At 42.1% G+C, this 14,215-nt stretch overlaps 2 protein-coding genes across 2 annotated transcripts; one reads left to right on the forward strand and one right to left on the reverse strand.

Moving 5' to 3' along the window:
- Positions 1-860: 860 nt before the first annotated feature.
- oxsm (3-oxoacyl-ACP synthase, mitochondrial) lies at positions 861-4,520 on the reverse strand. The gene is made up of 2 exons (XM_084562846.1): positions 3,481-4,520; positions 861-2,656 (listed from the first exon to the last, which is right to left on the reverse strand). Exons 1-2 carry the CDS (start codon positions 4,473-4,475, stop codon positions 2,254-2,256), a joined length of 1,398 nt encoding a protein of 465 aa, XP_084418972.1. The 5' UTR covers positions 4,476-4,520; the 3' UTR covers positions 861-2,253.
- Positions 4,521-4,969: 449 nt separating this feature from the next.
- Positions 4,970-14,210, forward strand: ngly1 (N-glycanase 1). The gene is made up of 12 exons (XM_084562845.1): positions 4,970-5,097; positions 5,520-5,634; positions 5,761-6,006; positions 6,849-7,011; positions 7,113-7,332; positions 7,477-7,598; positions 9,350-9,495; positions 10,895-11,005; positions 11,096-11,281; positions 11,794-11,979; positions 13,249-13,426; positions 13,518-14,210. The coding sequence occupies exons 1-12, from the start codon at positions 4,997-4,999 to the stop codon at positions 13,691-13,693; spliced, it is 1,950 nt and encodes a 649-aa protein (XP_084418971.1). The 5' UTR covers positions 4,970-4,996; the 3' UTR covers positions 13,694-14,210.
- The last annotated feature ends 5 nt before the right edge of the window (positions 14,211-14,215 follow it).

Raw genomic sequence — 14,215 nt, forward strand, 5'->3', positions numbered from 1 at the left:
ACTGAGATCACGCTCCTGTTAAGATGTTATTAAGGTCCACAGCATACAACCTCAGCACCACTAGCTTTATAATACAGTCTCTGTTTATTCTAATGGAGCTAAAAGCCTCCTGCGTCTCTCTCTTGTTGCACTCTTCTGTGGTCTGTATGGTCAAAGAACATGTACATATTGCTTGTAGGTATAAATGTTATCTTTTATTTCCATTTGACTCTTTATTTTTGCTGTTTTGACATTTGCACCATAGAATTCTGAACACTACTTCTCGTATTCTGATACTGATAAGGGTTTTAAATGCTTACATTTAGATCTTTCTTTCTTTCTTTTTTCTTTTGCATATGATTTGCATAGTTATCCAAGGTTCTCTATATAAAGTACACAATGTGACATATTTGACTCAGCACCTGAGAAGTATTTTCTCGAGTACTGTTACTGACGATGATGGCTGCAGCCTTTCTATTGTATTATAAAATAATTTGACCCTGCTGATGGTTTTCTGCGTTATCTAATTGCTTACATACAAACAATGTAAGCAATGTGATCTAACACAGCTTGGCAAAAATGAGCTCGATACAAACTTGTTTAGATCTTAAATCCTGTAAACTGTACTGCAAATCGAAGCGACGTATTACCTATGACTTGCAGTGAGCCGATGCCACCTACTGGTGCCAGACAACGTACTCACACACACACACACACACACACACACACACACACACACACACACAGAGCACACACGGACATAGCACGCACGCACGCACGCACGCACGCAGCACGCACGCACACCATACACAAGTTATAACAATCATTCATTCGTTTTCTGTAACCGCTTGTCCTCTGGAGGGTCCCGGGGGGCTGGAGCATATCCCAGCTGTCACTGGGCGAGAGGCGGGGTTACACAAGATGATAAAAATACTAAAAATTTGTTGAATTCTATTGTGTTGTACCGACACATTTCTATTATTTTGACAACCCCATTTTAGCCATTTGGCTTAAGCAAATAACAGAAACACTTTAATATTTAACTCCAGTTCAACAGCATCACAAACTACCTCCTCCAAAATGATCATTCGTGGAAATTACCTCCGGGTGTATTAGAATGCATTTGTCTTCACGAGAGTATCTAATTTTTAGATACACTAAATAGATACACTTGCCTTTTTCCTTCAAGCTCCGATCCTCTGCCTGGCAGCTTGAAGGTCCTGTGCAGTATCTCACCTGTTCCTGGTTCTGCTTTCATCTGGACAAAGATCTCTGATGTTTTTTAATGCAATCTGCTGGAGCCCCTCTCCTTTTGGATGGGGGATCACTAGCTGGATAGCTGACCGGCTTCGATACAGCAGGTGGGGGTTCAGTTCTCGTTCAGGGAGTCTCTGGTGTGGGCCCTTAGGCAAGGTCCTTAACACCACATGCCTACCTCATCACTAATAATGAAAGCTAGAAACACAGGAGTCACAACACAGCACAAACAAACCGCTACTTCTTTTTGCTATGACCTTCCTCTCTTTTCTCCAGAGATGCTTTCAAGGTCAAAATCTTTTCTGTGGGGCTGTTATGGCCATCCTTCCTTCTCGGTTACCTCCATGAGACTGGTGCCCCCTTTAAATCAATGTCAAACAATGTTTCTCACATATAGACCCATTATTGCGTTTTTATTTTCACTTCCTTATCTGGTTGAGAGAACAACATCACCTGCAATCACTGAACTAGTGGACCGTCTCCCTCCTGTAAATCTGCGATCGCATGCCATGTTCCGTCACGTCGAGGAAAGGTTAGCTGAGGAGGTTCGGAGATACAAGCATGTGTATGACTCGTCTTCAGCGACGTTTCGACGGAAGTTTCAGTCAACATTACCGAAAAAGAAGCAGGAAGTAGAAACAAAAATTAACCAGACTGGCAAAAAAGACACGTTTGGGTGGAGTTTTTACAGGGCGAGCCAGACTGATGAGAGCACAAGTATGAATGGCTCGCACCGGCGTAGGCTACGTGTGTAGGTCCCCGCATCTATGTCTATGTGGCTGATCAGTGCATTTTAGCTTGATTCACAGACCGTAATACGGTGTCCTCTGACTTTCACAGTGTGTTTGAGTATCTGAATTTTTATCCTATACTGTTTAAAGCCATGAAAACCCACAACATTAGTCCCAATGTCTGTGGATGAGGTTACATCATAACCAGCTCATTAGAACAACTTCAGAGTTAAAGAGTACAGCCTGGATCAGAGCATATTTTTAACACAACAGTCTTAATGTGTTATCACACACTACTGAGACACAGTGAGGCATTAGTGCCACCGAATCCAAATGAGTTTGTGAGGGCAACGCGCCGTCCCAAAGTCCGCCACGCCTGCGCTGTGCAGGGGACATAGTTCAGGTCGAACTCTGGCTCTGTGCGGTCCAGGTTGAGCGTTGGAGGCAGGACCCCGTGGTAGCAGGCCATAGCGGTGAATGCTGCCTCTAGAGCACCAGCGGCCCCGAGCAGATGTCCTGTGGCTCCCTTGGTGGAGGAGACGGCCAGGTTGGTTGCGCTTTGCTGGAAGAGCCTCTTGACGGCCGCATTTTCAGCTGCGTCACCCAGAGGAGTTGATGTGGCGTGGGCGTTGACGTACGTGACGTCTTCCGGTGAGACACCTGCATCTCTTAAGGCTGCTGACATGCACCTGCAGGGACAATGGATGAGGTGAAGAATACTGCAGGTTTACAACAACTACTTTAGTGATGTTTTGGCTGCCACTGATGTTACTGTTCGGTTTCCTTACACTTGTATATTCTAGGTTTCTTGCTCCACTGAATTTCTTTAAGGTATACTGTACTTCACACTTCACTTTTTTTTTTCCAAAATCTCAAATTTATCACTCAATTCTGCAGACATAACTACAGATTTTTTTTGGTGATTTGTTGCCCCAGAGTAGCCCCAGTGTATGCCTCTCATGTTTTGCATACAAAACTAATTAACAGAGTGTTTGGAAACCCCATAATGTTGGATAATAACTGCTTTGAAGGTATTTCCAGAAATCTCATCATCTTTTCTCACCATCTGCATGACCATCTGCTGGATGATATAAATTATCTTTAATGTGCGTTAGTTAGGACAGTACTTAAAACCCACACTGGTGCGCTGCCATCACTGCTGATTTGAAAACAAGCAGACTTTAACTTGGTGCACACAATGCTATTATTACTGACGATAAATGGCGACAAAAACTACAAGAAAACTATAAGAATATTATTAGAAAATAATTCTTTAAAGCAATGGCTGTGAATGTGGCTACTACACATGTAGCAATTACTAATATTCCAGTTCACCTGCAGAACTGTTGGCAACCCAACTGCAATTCCCTTGTTTATTTTGCAATTCAAGAAGAGACAAACCTACAAAATCAACTCTGCCTTTCTGTTCTGGTCACAATCCTGTGACCCCTCAGATGCAGGTTAAGCAGATTTAGGGTTTGATGTTCAACCTGCATGAATGAAAGTCAGTCACCTGAATGCTCCATCCCCATCTGCAGTGGGTGCAGTGATGTGGCTAGCGTCTCCTGAGAGTCCATATCCCAGGACCTCTGCGTAGATCCTGGCACCTCTTTTCACTGCGTGGTCCAGTTCCTCCAGCAGGAGCACCGCTGCTCCTTCTCCCATCACAAAGCCCTCTCTCTCTGGGTGAAAGGGTCTCGATGCCAGCGTGGGGCTGTCGTTCCATTTTGTGGCGAGTGCACGTGCCCTGGCAAAACCGGCTATTGAAAGAGGCCCGACGCATGATTCTGTTCCCCCTGCGACCATAGCAACAGCATCCCCATGGGCAATGAACCTAGCTGCATCGCCTATTGCGTGCGCGCCTGTGGTGCACGCTGTAGACACAGCATGGTTGGGACCCTTCAGTTTGTGCTTTATGCTGATGTGCCCAGCAGCCATGTTGACCAGGATGCGAGGCACAAAGAAGGGACTGATTTTGTTGTAGCCCTTTTCCTGGAAGGCAGCGGAGGTGCGAGCAATCTCTTCCAGTGACACCATGCCCATGCCAACAGCCACCCCAGTGTTGAGCTGCTCCTCTTCACTTTTGGGGAACCACCCTGAGTCCTCCAGAGCCAGCTGAGCGGCTCCGAGGGCCATTACAGTGGCTGGAGACATGCTGTTTATCTCCCCACGTGAGGCAAACCTCTGATCCATAAACTGTCCCTCTTCTGTCCCTCTCGGTACCAAAGCTGCCACTCTACAAGGGACAGTCCTGTAGTCCTGGGACTCAAGAGCAACAATGCCACTCTGACCTTTGATCAGGCGGTCCCAGGGCAGAGCAGTCCCCGTGCCCAGAGGACACACCAAGCCAATGCCAGTAACAACAACCCTCCTTCTTTGCAGCTGTCCAGAGCTGTGATGCCTTGCGTTTTGATTTGGACAAATGCAGACATTCTTTTGAAGAAGAGTCATTATGTTCTGTGTCCTCAAATGGAGTTTAGTGCAAGAAGACATTGATAATGCAGACATTGTGCTATCTCTATCAACTTTGACTAGCTAGCTTGAAGCTTCGGTGACTCTCCTATTACTATAAAAAGGGAGACTTCACACAACAAAAGGTGAAATATTCTCCACGCAAAACGGATGTTAATCTCGAAATTTACTCAGCAGAGAACTTGCTAAACGTTAAGCGTCACTTGTTAAAAAGACGTGTTTATGCCATCCTCTGATTTGACTTTAGCTAACTTTAGGTAGCGTTAATGAACGCCTGATCCGCCTGAACTTTTAAATATACAATAAATGCACGTAACCCAATACCACAGTATGAAAATATCTAGCATTGCTTAATTGCACATACCTATGCACAAAAGCAAGACAAAATTTGTTTTGTTATATTTTTCAAGCTGCTTTACAAAAAGCATTTATACAGGCTTTTGTAAGGCAGCTTCATTCAGGACCCCGAAACGTCCTGTTAGCTACATCGCTCTAGTAGCATTAGCAATCAAATTCAAAAGTGACAGGACGGTGCGGTTTGTACATTAAATGCAAATATGGCTGCATCACCAGCAGTCACAACGTTGTGTGAGAATCCAACTGAAGTGTTCTTAGACGTCGCCAAGTTGTTACTAACATACGCGGACAATATTTTAAGGTAAGCTTCTCACAACAGAGTAACACCGGAGATCTTCTATGTCACGCTTAGGTTCTTTTTTTTACAAACAGGCTGTGCAATACATTAGTAGCTAACACCCGTGTCTTTTGGTTTTATGTGTGACAACACGCCCATGTATTTAACAGGCGCCACGGTGGTGTTGTGAACTCAGCATAGTGGATTTTGGCTCGCCCACTTCATAGTTGTTAACCTCAACTATGCACTTGTGCCTCTCCCAAATTTGTACCAAGAAGTAGAAGTAGTGTATTAATGCGTTTGAGTATAATAATAATGCCTTGTTGTCGGTAAATATTAAAACATCTGTGAGAAAAGTTCTAAACATTGGTGTATTTCTTATATATTAAGTGAAAAACTAGCAAGCTACTACTTCCTCATATGTTCATCATGCATCACCCCAACAGATATCCCAATGAAGAGAAGTACAGATCTATTCGTATTGGCAATCCTACTTTCTCCACCAAGCTGTTGCCCATCAAGGGTGCAGTGGAATGTCTCTTTGAGATGGGATTTGAGGAGGTAACTGTTTAGTAACTTACAGGCTGAAGCCAGCATTTCTTAAGTGTAACTCTGTGTCATTGCCGCCTATAACCCTTTTGCTCATCTTACATTTGCATACCTGAGAGTGAACTACTCGTTTTTCAGGCTGAGACTCACTTGATCTTCCCCAAGTCTGCATCTGTGGAGCAGCTTAAGCTCATCAGAGAATCCATTGCTGCAGAGAGGGATCAGAGGCTGCGTGGCGGGCGTCCTGTCCAACCTGCCACTCAGCCAGTTGTGGCCTCGGCCTCAGCACCAGCACCAGCAGCAGCACCAGCACCAGCACCAGCGAGCTCTGCTGCTGCCCCCAGCCAGCCAGTAGCACCACCTGCACAGCAGCCATCATCCCTGGTAAGGACGTTTTCATCGATGAATTCAGTTGTAGAGACTGAATGAACACATCTAAAGTATTCACTAGGGATGCACCGAATATTTGGCCACCGAAAATTTTCAACCCGAAAATGGCCTGTGCTGTTTAATGTTGTTAAACATTTTATTTTGAATTTTATTTTATTTTATATTGTGCATTGTTGGCATGTGCTAAATAAATATTTTCATATTTTTGTAATTGATTTATTCTTTGAAACATTAATATTAATTTATGCAATTGCAATGCCTTGATTTTAGTGAGGTTAGTACACAGTCATAGCCATAAATGCAATGGTACTTATAATTGGAATAATAATTTGTTTCTGTGTTTCGGTTTTTGGTTCTCGGACCTTTATTTCCTCATTTTCAGTTTTCGGTTTCAGCCAAGAATTTTCATTTCGGTGCATCCCCAATATTCACCTGTATTATCAGGGTACAAGGGACACAGAGAAGGCCGACAGTGCAGGTCGGCATCAAGATGGCTACGGATCATCCAGTAACCTTTATTTATGTGTTATAGTGTAGTGATAGGAGTGTGATTAGGGTATTGCCTATAATAGTATCATATACGAATGTGCAGGTGATATGGTCAACCAAGCTGTCCAGTGGAGATCCCTTACACAGTTACAGCCGTTGTAGGTGTTACAATTCTGTGTTTTAAGTCAGTCTGAAAACAAAACGTTAATTCATATTTCTTTGCTGCAGGGAACTCATACTTTTCCCTCTGATATGTGTATGTTATTTTGTAAATACACCAGGTTGAAATGAGCATCTGCTTCTTTCGGTGACATGAGATGCAATCTGGATGTTTTTCTGTTTGTCAGGAGAGCAGCATGAGCTTCTTTGTGACTCTTCAGTCGAACTTCCAACATGTGATGATGTATGAAAACCCTGAGCTGCAACAGAAAGCCAGGGACTGCATCCCTCATCATGAGCTGTCCTCTGCTGCGCAACAGAAACTGAAAGATGCTAATGACGCTGACCCAGGTGAAGTCCCTTCACACATTCAGAAGAGTTAGCTGTATATCTGTTTGAGGTCTGGTTGAGTCGGGGGAGTTTAAATGAATGACTTTGTGTCTTGTTTGCAGATTGTAAACTTGGAATAGAAGACTTCCTGGTACTAGAGTTACTCAGATGGTTCAAGCAGGACTTCTTCTCTTGGGTCAACTGCTTGCCCTGCAGCCGCTGTGGAGGTTCGACCAAGAACACAAGCTCCCTCAGTCCCAGCGCAGATGATCTCCGCTGGGGAGCTCAGCGAGTGGAGAACCACTACTGTGAGAGCTGCCAGCTCTCCACCAGATTCCCCAGGTGTGTTCCCTACTTAAGTGAATGAGTTAGTGTTAGGTGATGTTTGATTCAAGTTGCAGAACAAGTTAGGCAGTTAGTATTTTCTTCTGTTTTCTATACCGTATACATTTTGTAAGCCTACTCTCTCTTTGTTGTGAACACCAGGTATAACAATCCTGAGAAGTTGTTGGAAACCAGGAGGGGGCGCTGTGGGGAGTGGGCAAACTGTTTTACCCTGTGCTGCAGAGCCCTCGGCCTTGAGGCCAGGTACATCTGGGACAGCACAGGTATGAACATCAATGACCAGAGAGGCGCCTGGATTTGTTTTTATTTCTGCACAAAGAGGAAAGCTGTCAGTTTGTTAATCTTACACATTTTCCTTGCAGTCCTATTTGAATATGTTATTATAGTTAGTTGTACATGCTTAAGTATTTAAAACAAAGCAACTAGACTTTCTTGAGTTTCTTAAAAGCCTCTCCTCCTTCTTCTGTTCTAAGCAGACTGCTAGAAGTCCCAAGCTTTTTAACTTCTTGTGGGGATTTTGAGGGTCATTTAATTTGTTTGTTACAGCAATAGCGTTGACAACCCCTTAGCTTTCCTGTGAGATTCTCAGTCATCCAGGTCGTAGTATATGAGTATAAGTGAGTTGTTAGTTTTACAAGAGACAAGGCATGAATAGGTGTTGTGTTGAGGTGTTTGAGGAGACACTAGACTGTACTGTAAGAGGCTGATAAGTGTCAGTTTGTCATTGATGGCTTCTTTCACATCTCTTCTTCTTTGGAAGAAATGTGTACATTCTTGTCCTCAAAAGAGAGTACATTGATGCTCAGGTTTAGTTTTGTTTCCACAATGTACAGGCCTGTACATCCCTTACTGCACTGCATACAGTACAGTACACTTCTCTGCTTTTGTACCAAGGATGGTCAAGCTTCTTCCTCACTATGTTATTTGGTATGAAGTACGCAGGGATTCCTTGTTTATTTTTCAGATACTCCAGCCACGAAAGGCTTAACAGTGTTCTTTCGTTTATTGTTCTTTTACTGTCTGTTCTTTGTCTATTTGTGGCTTTGACAGAGGCCCTGTTCGGGTAACAGCTAGTGTTTCTCTAGTGCCCGTGCTTCCTCTCCTTCCCCCCTTCACCCAGTTGTGTAGGATTCTGATAACCTCAAAGCTTGTGTTCCAGAGGGTGGTGAAAATCAAATAGTAAATATTGATCTGTATGTGGACTTTCTGTACCAGTCAGTGTCGGGGCATCTATCATCCTCAATGTCAGCGTTCACAGGTATGAATTTAGCAATCTCACTCCGTTCCAAAACAAATGATCCAAGCTAAGCCCGGTTACAGAGGGTGGTCTCGGCACCGCTTGCGATTGCTCCCCGAAGCGATTCGTTTGCAGTGAGAAGACGCGCCACCCACGGATCGATGTGACTGCCTCATAATCATATAATCAGGCAATTTTCCTGATGTGTCTTTGGAGGAGTGTGTACTGTGCACACTGCTGTGCGCCTGAGAGAGATGTCTTTTAGTGCGCCTTGTAATAATATATACATAAACGTTTTCTACTCGTTACCTAGATGCTTGATCAAACCGAACATGTTGATGAACCACAGAAGGGCAATGAAGGCCAGTGCTCACACCTGCTGCTGATGCTTTATTTTCAGTTTCATTATCAAAAAACTGTTTTGTAAGAACATAGTGTCAGGACTTTGTCTCGATTGCCCTGTGAACACGAACTAAACCAAGGATATTATATTGCTCCTTGAATCAACAAAATATAGGTGTGAAAGCACCTTAAGAGAATCAATCCATTCCAGTGGCTTGTTTCAAATATTTAGATTTAACATCACCTGGGTGACTGAGAAGCATCGCAGACATCTGAACACTAGTTATTATTTATGTTCACATGTAGATGACTTTCACTTTTATTATATGTTGGCATGTCATCTTCAAACATGAATTTAATACACCAGGAGCATGTTGTGCTATTTTCAGTATGTCGTGTATGACAGGTTTAGTGAACCGCTCTGTGTCGTTGCAGACCACGTGTGGACGGAGGTTTACTCTGTCTCTCAGCGCCGTTGGCTCCACTGTGACCCGTGTGAGAACGTCTGTGATAAACCGCTGCTGTATGAGGCCGGCTGGGGAAAGAAACTGTCCTACATTCTGGCTTTCTCAAAGGACCAGGTCAGAAAAATGGACACATAATAGGACTGTTGCCGCTTCTGATGCTTTAGTAGTTAAAAGCTGACTTTCACTTGAGATCTTTGTAAGATCTTGTTTCTGGGGTCAGATGACAGCAAGTGAACGAGTAGATGGAAAGGTTTAAATGTAGTTCCATTCTATATATTAATGACTGATCTACAGATGAAGTGACGAAAGCCTGTCTCTTAATATTTTAAGAGATGGATATATAGTCTGTCCAAACAGCAAAAGACAGCCCTTCTCCCGACCCCTTTTCTGACAAAGGAAAACTGTTGTGTCTCTGCCGGTCGTAAACAAAGTTAACTAAATTAAAGAACCTGGGAACTTTATGCCCCTTTGCTTCTTTTTATGTGTATAACCCATCACAGTCTGCCAATGTCTCCTGGGAGATATTGCAGTGTTCATCCCAGTTTTTAAACTACACTATATCTCCCTCCTCTTTATGTCAAGAAGCTTTTTACTCTGCCTACTATGGTGTCATTTGGGAATCACAAATCGTATATTAAATCATTATGACCAAATGATACTCAAACATGAGTAACTGCTTAATACAGTCATAGTTGGCAAGCCTTTGGACAAGGTCTGTAGCACAGACATGAGCTGTACCAGGCTTTGGATTACACACATAAAGTATGTGTCAAGATTATTTTGACCAAACGGAATAATCTGTATTTCAGACATTCGTTTTTTACACTGATGATTGTTGTAGGTGGTGTTAAAGGAAACTATGAGTTGAATAGTTTCATTGCGTGAAATAGTGTAATTTTAAATGTTTTATTGCTTCATGCAATGTTTATCATATTTTTTGTTGAGTGTGATTTTGCTTTATTGGATACTTGAGTCTGAATATATTGTGCTATGTACATGTATGAATGGTTGTGTATTCTGGGATAGGTCTCTCTTTTAAGCTGTTTTATAGGCTAAACACCCCAGGGCGAGGAAATTGCATACCTTTCCAGTTTTGATTTGTTTTTTAAAAAATTTAAGTGTAAGAATTGGCAGCACCAGTTGGCTAAGACAGTTTAGGTTAGAAATTCTCAAATCCCACATTTCTGTTTAATTTTTCTGATTGTGTTTGAGGTTTTTCTCACTGCGTACTGTTTACATATGGATTCTATTCCAGGTCCAACAGACAGTAGAGTGCTTTAGTATATATGTGTATAGGCTTGTAAGACTATCTTTGAGAGGACCTATTTCAGGTTACATTGTGACATTTGGGTATTTTTAGTTTAGTTTGTTCTGGTCTTTGGCAAATCAGTTTTTAGATCCAATTTTGTTTTAGGATACATTTTTTTGTTGTGATGGTGAAGATAAGACAATGACTTGTGTTAAAAAAGAGTCTTCACTAGTATAGAATGACAAATGTGTGTTTGTGGGGCAGGTAGTTGATGTGACATGGAGGTACTCCTGCAAACATCCAGAGGTTTTGTCCAGAAGGACCAGAGTTCAGGAGGCCTGGCTGCTGCACACCATCAATGGCCTCAATGCCTCAGTAAGTCTTTACCCTTTAACCTTGCATACAAGAGTAAGTGTTTTAGAGGTTGTAATGTAAACCACCCTGCTTTCTGCTCTGACTCTGAAGAGGCAGCAATCGCTGAGTCCTAACAGGAAGAAGGAGCTGACGGAGAGGTTGCTTGTTGAGCTGGTTGAGTTCATTTCTCCAAAGAAACCAAAACCAGGAGAGCTGGGGGGGCGCAACTCTGGGTCTCTGGCTTGGAGGGTAGCCCGGGGCGAGACTAGAGCGGCGGATGCAGGGACCTCCAAACAGGTACAGTGCATTACAAATGGGCTTACGCATACATTGATTGAACATTCAGTAGACCTATCCTCATCACCAACACAACTTTGTCTCACAAAGAACTTCATTAATGGAATACTTGAACACTTGAGTTCATTACAACATGGCGACTTTTTGACTACCTGTTGTCTGCTGCGACTTGCAGGCAATGTCTAAAATATGTGAAAGAACTAGAAATGTTGCGGCACCCATAGGCAGCATGCTTGTAGGACTGAATGCAGGTGAGACTCGGTAGTTTCCATGTTTGTTGAATTCACTTTGCACAGAGGTGGAACTACATAAATGGAAACCAACATGGAACTCGAAGTCGGCCTCCAGACCCAAAAGACGAGTGCTGGGGGTCTAAACCATCTCTGAACAGTCTAATAGTTTGAATTATCTTATACTGCATGTAGACTTCAGATGCTTATTTTACTGAAGAAAGATTACCTTTATTAAGATTATCTTTAAATGTGTTTTGTTTTTTGTTTTTTTTCCTTCAGGTTGCAGGTTTTGTGTTTACTGCTACCGAGAAAGAAAAGAGTGCCAGGTTACTACATGTGCGCTACAGTGCCACCAAAGACCAGTACTGTCGAGTGTCCAACAACTCTGAAATCATCCAGAGCTGGGATCAGTGTGTGTGGAGGAAGGAGTCTGTCTTCAGAAAGGAGGAGAATGACTGGCAGATGGTAGGTTTACTGTTCTGGGAGTAACAAAACTCTACCACATAATTTTAAAGCCTACAAACTAATGTTTCTGTTTAATTCCACTGCAACTGAAGAACTATTCAATTCATTTTGTGTCAAAAGGGACATTTTTATTACATGTATACACATTGATTTGATACTTTAAATCTCTAAGTTACGAAAAGCTCAGTACACAATTTCAGAGGCTTTTAAATCTGCTTATGAGCATAAACTATCACTTTTAAGGAGCACCTCACTGATTTAGATTGGCAAATCCATAACATTTGGAGATCTTCAATAGACATATTGTGTTTAAAATGATGTGGCAGTCGAGATATCTTGACTTTCAGCCCTGTAGTATTTTAAAAAGTCAATTTAGTAGTAAAATTTTAAGGTAAAATAATCCAGATAAAGCTCTGCAGAAGTCACAGCAGAGATGATACAACAGGCTGAAAGTATTCACTGTAAAACTGGTTTCACAGGAATACCGCGTGTCGTTAAATTCTGTTGTAATGACAATGGACAACATTAACGTTTGAAAGAAGTTGTAGGTGGTGTTTGAGATTAAACGGAAGAAAGGAAGGAGCAGCCTTGTTCCAGAACTACAAATCCCTTCCCACATCTCTGATATGTTTAGATGTTCAAATAGAATTGGTGTAATGCTGAATTAAATCAGCTCAGCATCCTATTTACCTGGATGAAAATGTACGTGATCTTTAAGAAGAAAGTTACCTGGTACTAGAAACTGCTGTGACCACTTAATACTAGCAGGCTGGATGTGTAACTAGCCACTAAATGTAAACAGAATAATGTTAACAGGAAATCTTAAATAAAAAGTCAGTCTGGAATTGATTTCAACACTATAGTATCCTTAAAATTTTTCGTAACCAAGTGACAGTTCAGCACCAGCAATATTTAATTTACTATCCTGCACAATGAAAATCCTCATGTGAGAACCTGGAACCAGCTGTTATTAGGTATTTATTCTTGCATATCAACAACAAACGGTCACAAAAACAGTTGCAGATTTATTGTCTTGCAGTTGATTGACATATGGTGGCAGCTCACAAGAATTTCACTGACAGTGTCAGGCTGAGTGAATAAAATTATGGTAAATGGCAGTTTAGTTTGAGCACGGGGCTGTTGAATGTAACGAAGAATGAAATCTCTTAACAACACGAGCAAATTAAAGTAATCAATAGAAGAATGTAATGACCCATGGAAATACAAACAGCCTTGGGGTGTAATGACCTGATTGGATTTCTTCTTCAGGTGTACATAGCCCGAACGGAAGGATCTTCATCGGGCAGAATCAGCTGGAAGTTTGACTTTGCTTCAGTGGGAATGAAGATAGAGTCTGTCTCTATCATGGCCAGCAGCCAGACGTTCCACTCTGGGAAAGTCTGTTGGCAGTTGCAGTCAGGCCAGATTACTACAGAGCTTTCTGGAGGTATAGTTACCTGCTATACTGTGTAAAATACACCAAATGTCAGTGTGTCACATGATTCCTCCCGATAATTTATCTGCTTTTGAACCCTTAGATGGAAAGATGCAGTCGTTCTCCAGTCTGTCTGGCGCTTCGGAGCTCATTGTTGCAGCAGAACTCAGCGGGGGAGATGGGGACGCCTCATGGCAGCACACTCAGCTGTTCAGACAGAGCCTGAAGGACACAGAGGAGTCATCGTTTGAAATTCTAATCTACCTACAAGATGCTTAACAGTAGCTTTTAACTTAAAAAAAAAAAAAAAAAAAAAAACTTAAATCTTCTTCGCCAAACTGTTGAGGTGATGGTTTGATTTCTAAAACTGGCACCCGTTGACAAAGTCAGTGCAATATTTAAATGTGTATTTTCTGAAGGACGATAAAACATGCATGGCCTGATGATAGATGAACGAATTGAACCTTTTAATGTTTAAACCTTTTAAACACAAACAGTTTAAACCATAAAGCCATAGAAGTTTTTTGCAATATTTGCCTCCACTGTGAATTTGTCTGTAATTTGTGATGCATGGAGATATTCCACATAGTACACAAGGGAGCGCAGGTGTCTCCAGATCTGCTTCTTGTAATAAACTGTCTCTGTTGGTGAGTGTGTTAAGATATTTTTTACATCTGGTCATACCCAGTAATGTGTAATTATAAATGAATCAGATTAATGTTTGATTTTTTTGTGATGTAAGGGCTGAATGTTAGAACACATATGTGTATGGTAATAAAGTTATTTTTGCAGTCTGGTAGT

This window comes from Chelon labrosus (assembly GCF_963514085.1).
Source record: "Chelon labrosus genome assembly, chromosome: 16".
In the NCBI taxonomy this organism is placed as follows: Eukaryota; Metazoa; Chordata; class Actinopteri; order Mugiliformes; family Mugilidae; genus Chelon; species Chelon labrosus.

What these genes read in the sequence shown, in the direction of transcription:
- oxsm (XM_084562846.1), bottom strand. Translation starts at nt 4,475, where the DNA reads ATGTCTGCATTATCAATGTCTTCTTGCACTAAACTCCATTTGAGGACA. An exon ending in GATGGGGATGGAGCATTCAG is followed by an intron (nt 2,657 to 3,480) that starts GTGACTGACTTT and finishes TTGTCCCTGCAG; the next exon opens with GTGCATGTCAGCAGCCTTAA.
- ngly1 (XM_084562845.1), top strand. Translation starts at nt 4,997, where the DNA reads ATGGCTGCATCACCAGCAGTCACAACGTTGTGTGAGAATCCAACTGAA. An exon ending in TACGCGGACAATATTTTAAG is followed by an intron (nt 5,098 to 5,519) that starts GTAAGCTTCTCA and finishes TCACCCCAACAG; the next exon opens with ATATCCCAATGAAGAGAAGT. An exon ending in TGGCTTTCTCAAAGGACCAG is followed by an intron (nt 9,496 to 10,894) that starts GTCAGAAAAATG and finishes TTTGTGGGGCAG; the next exon opens with GTAGTTGATGTGACATGGAG.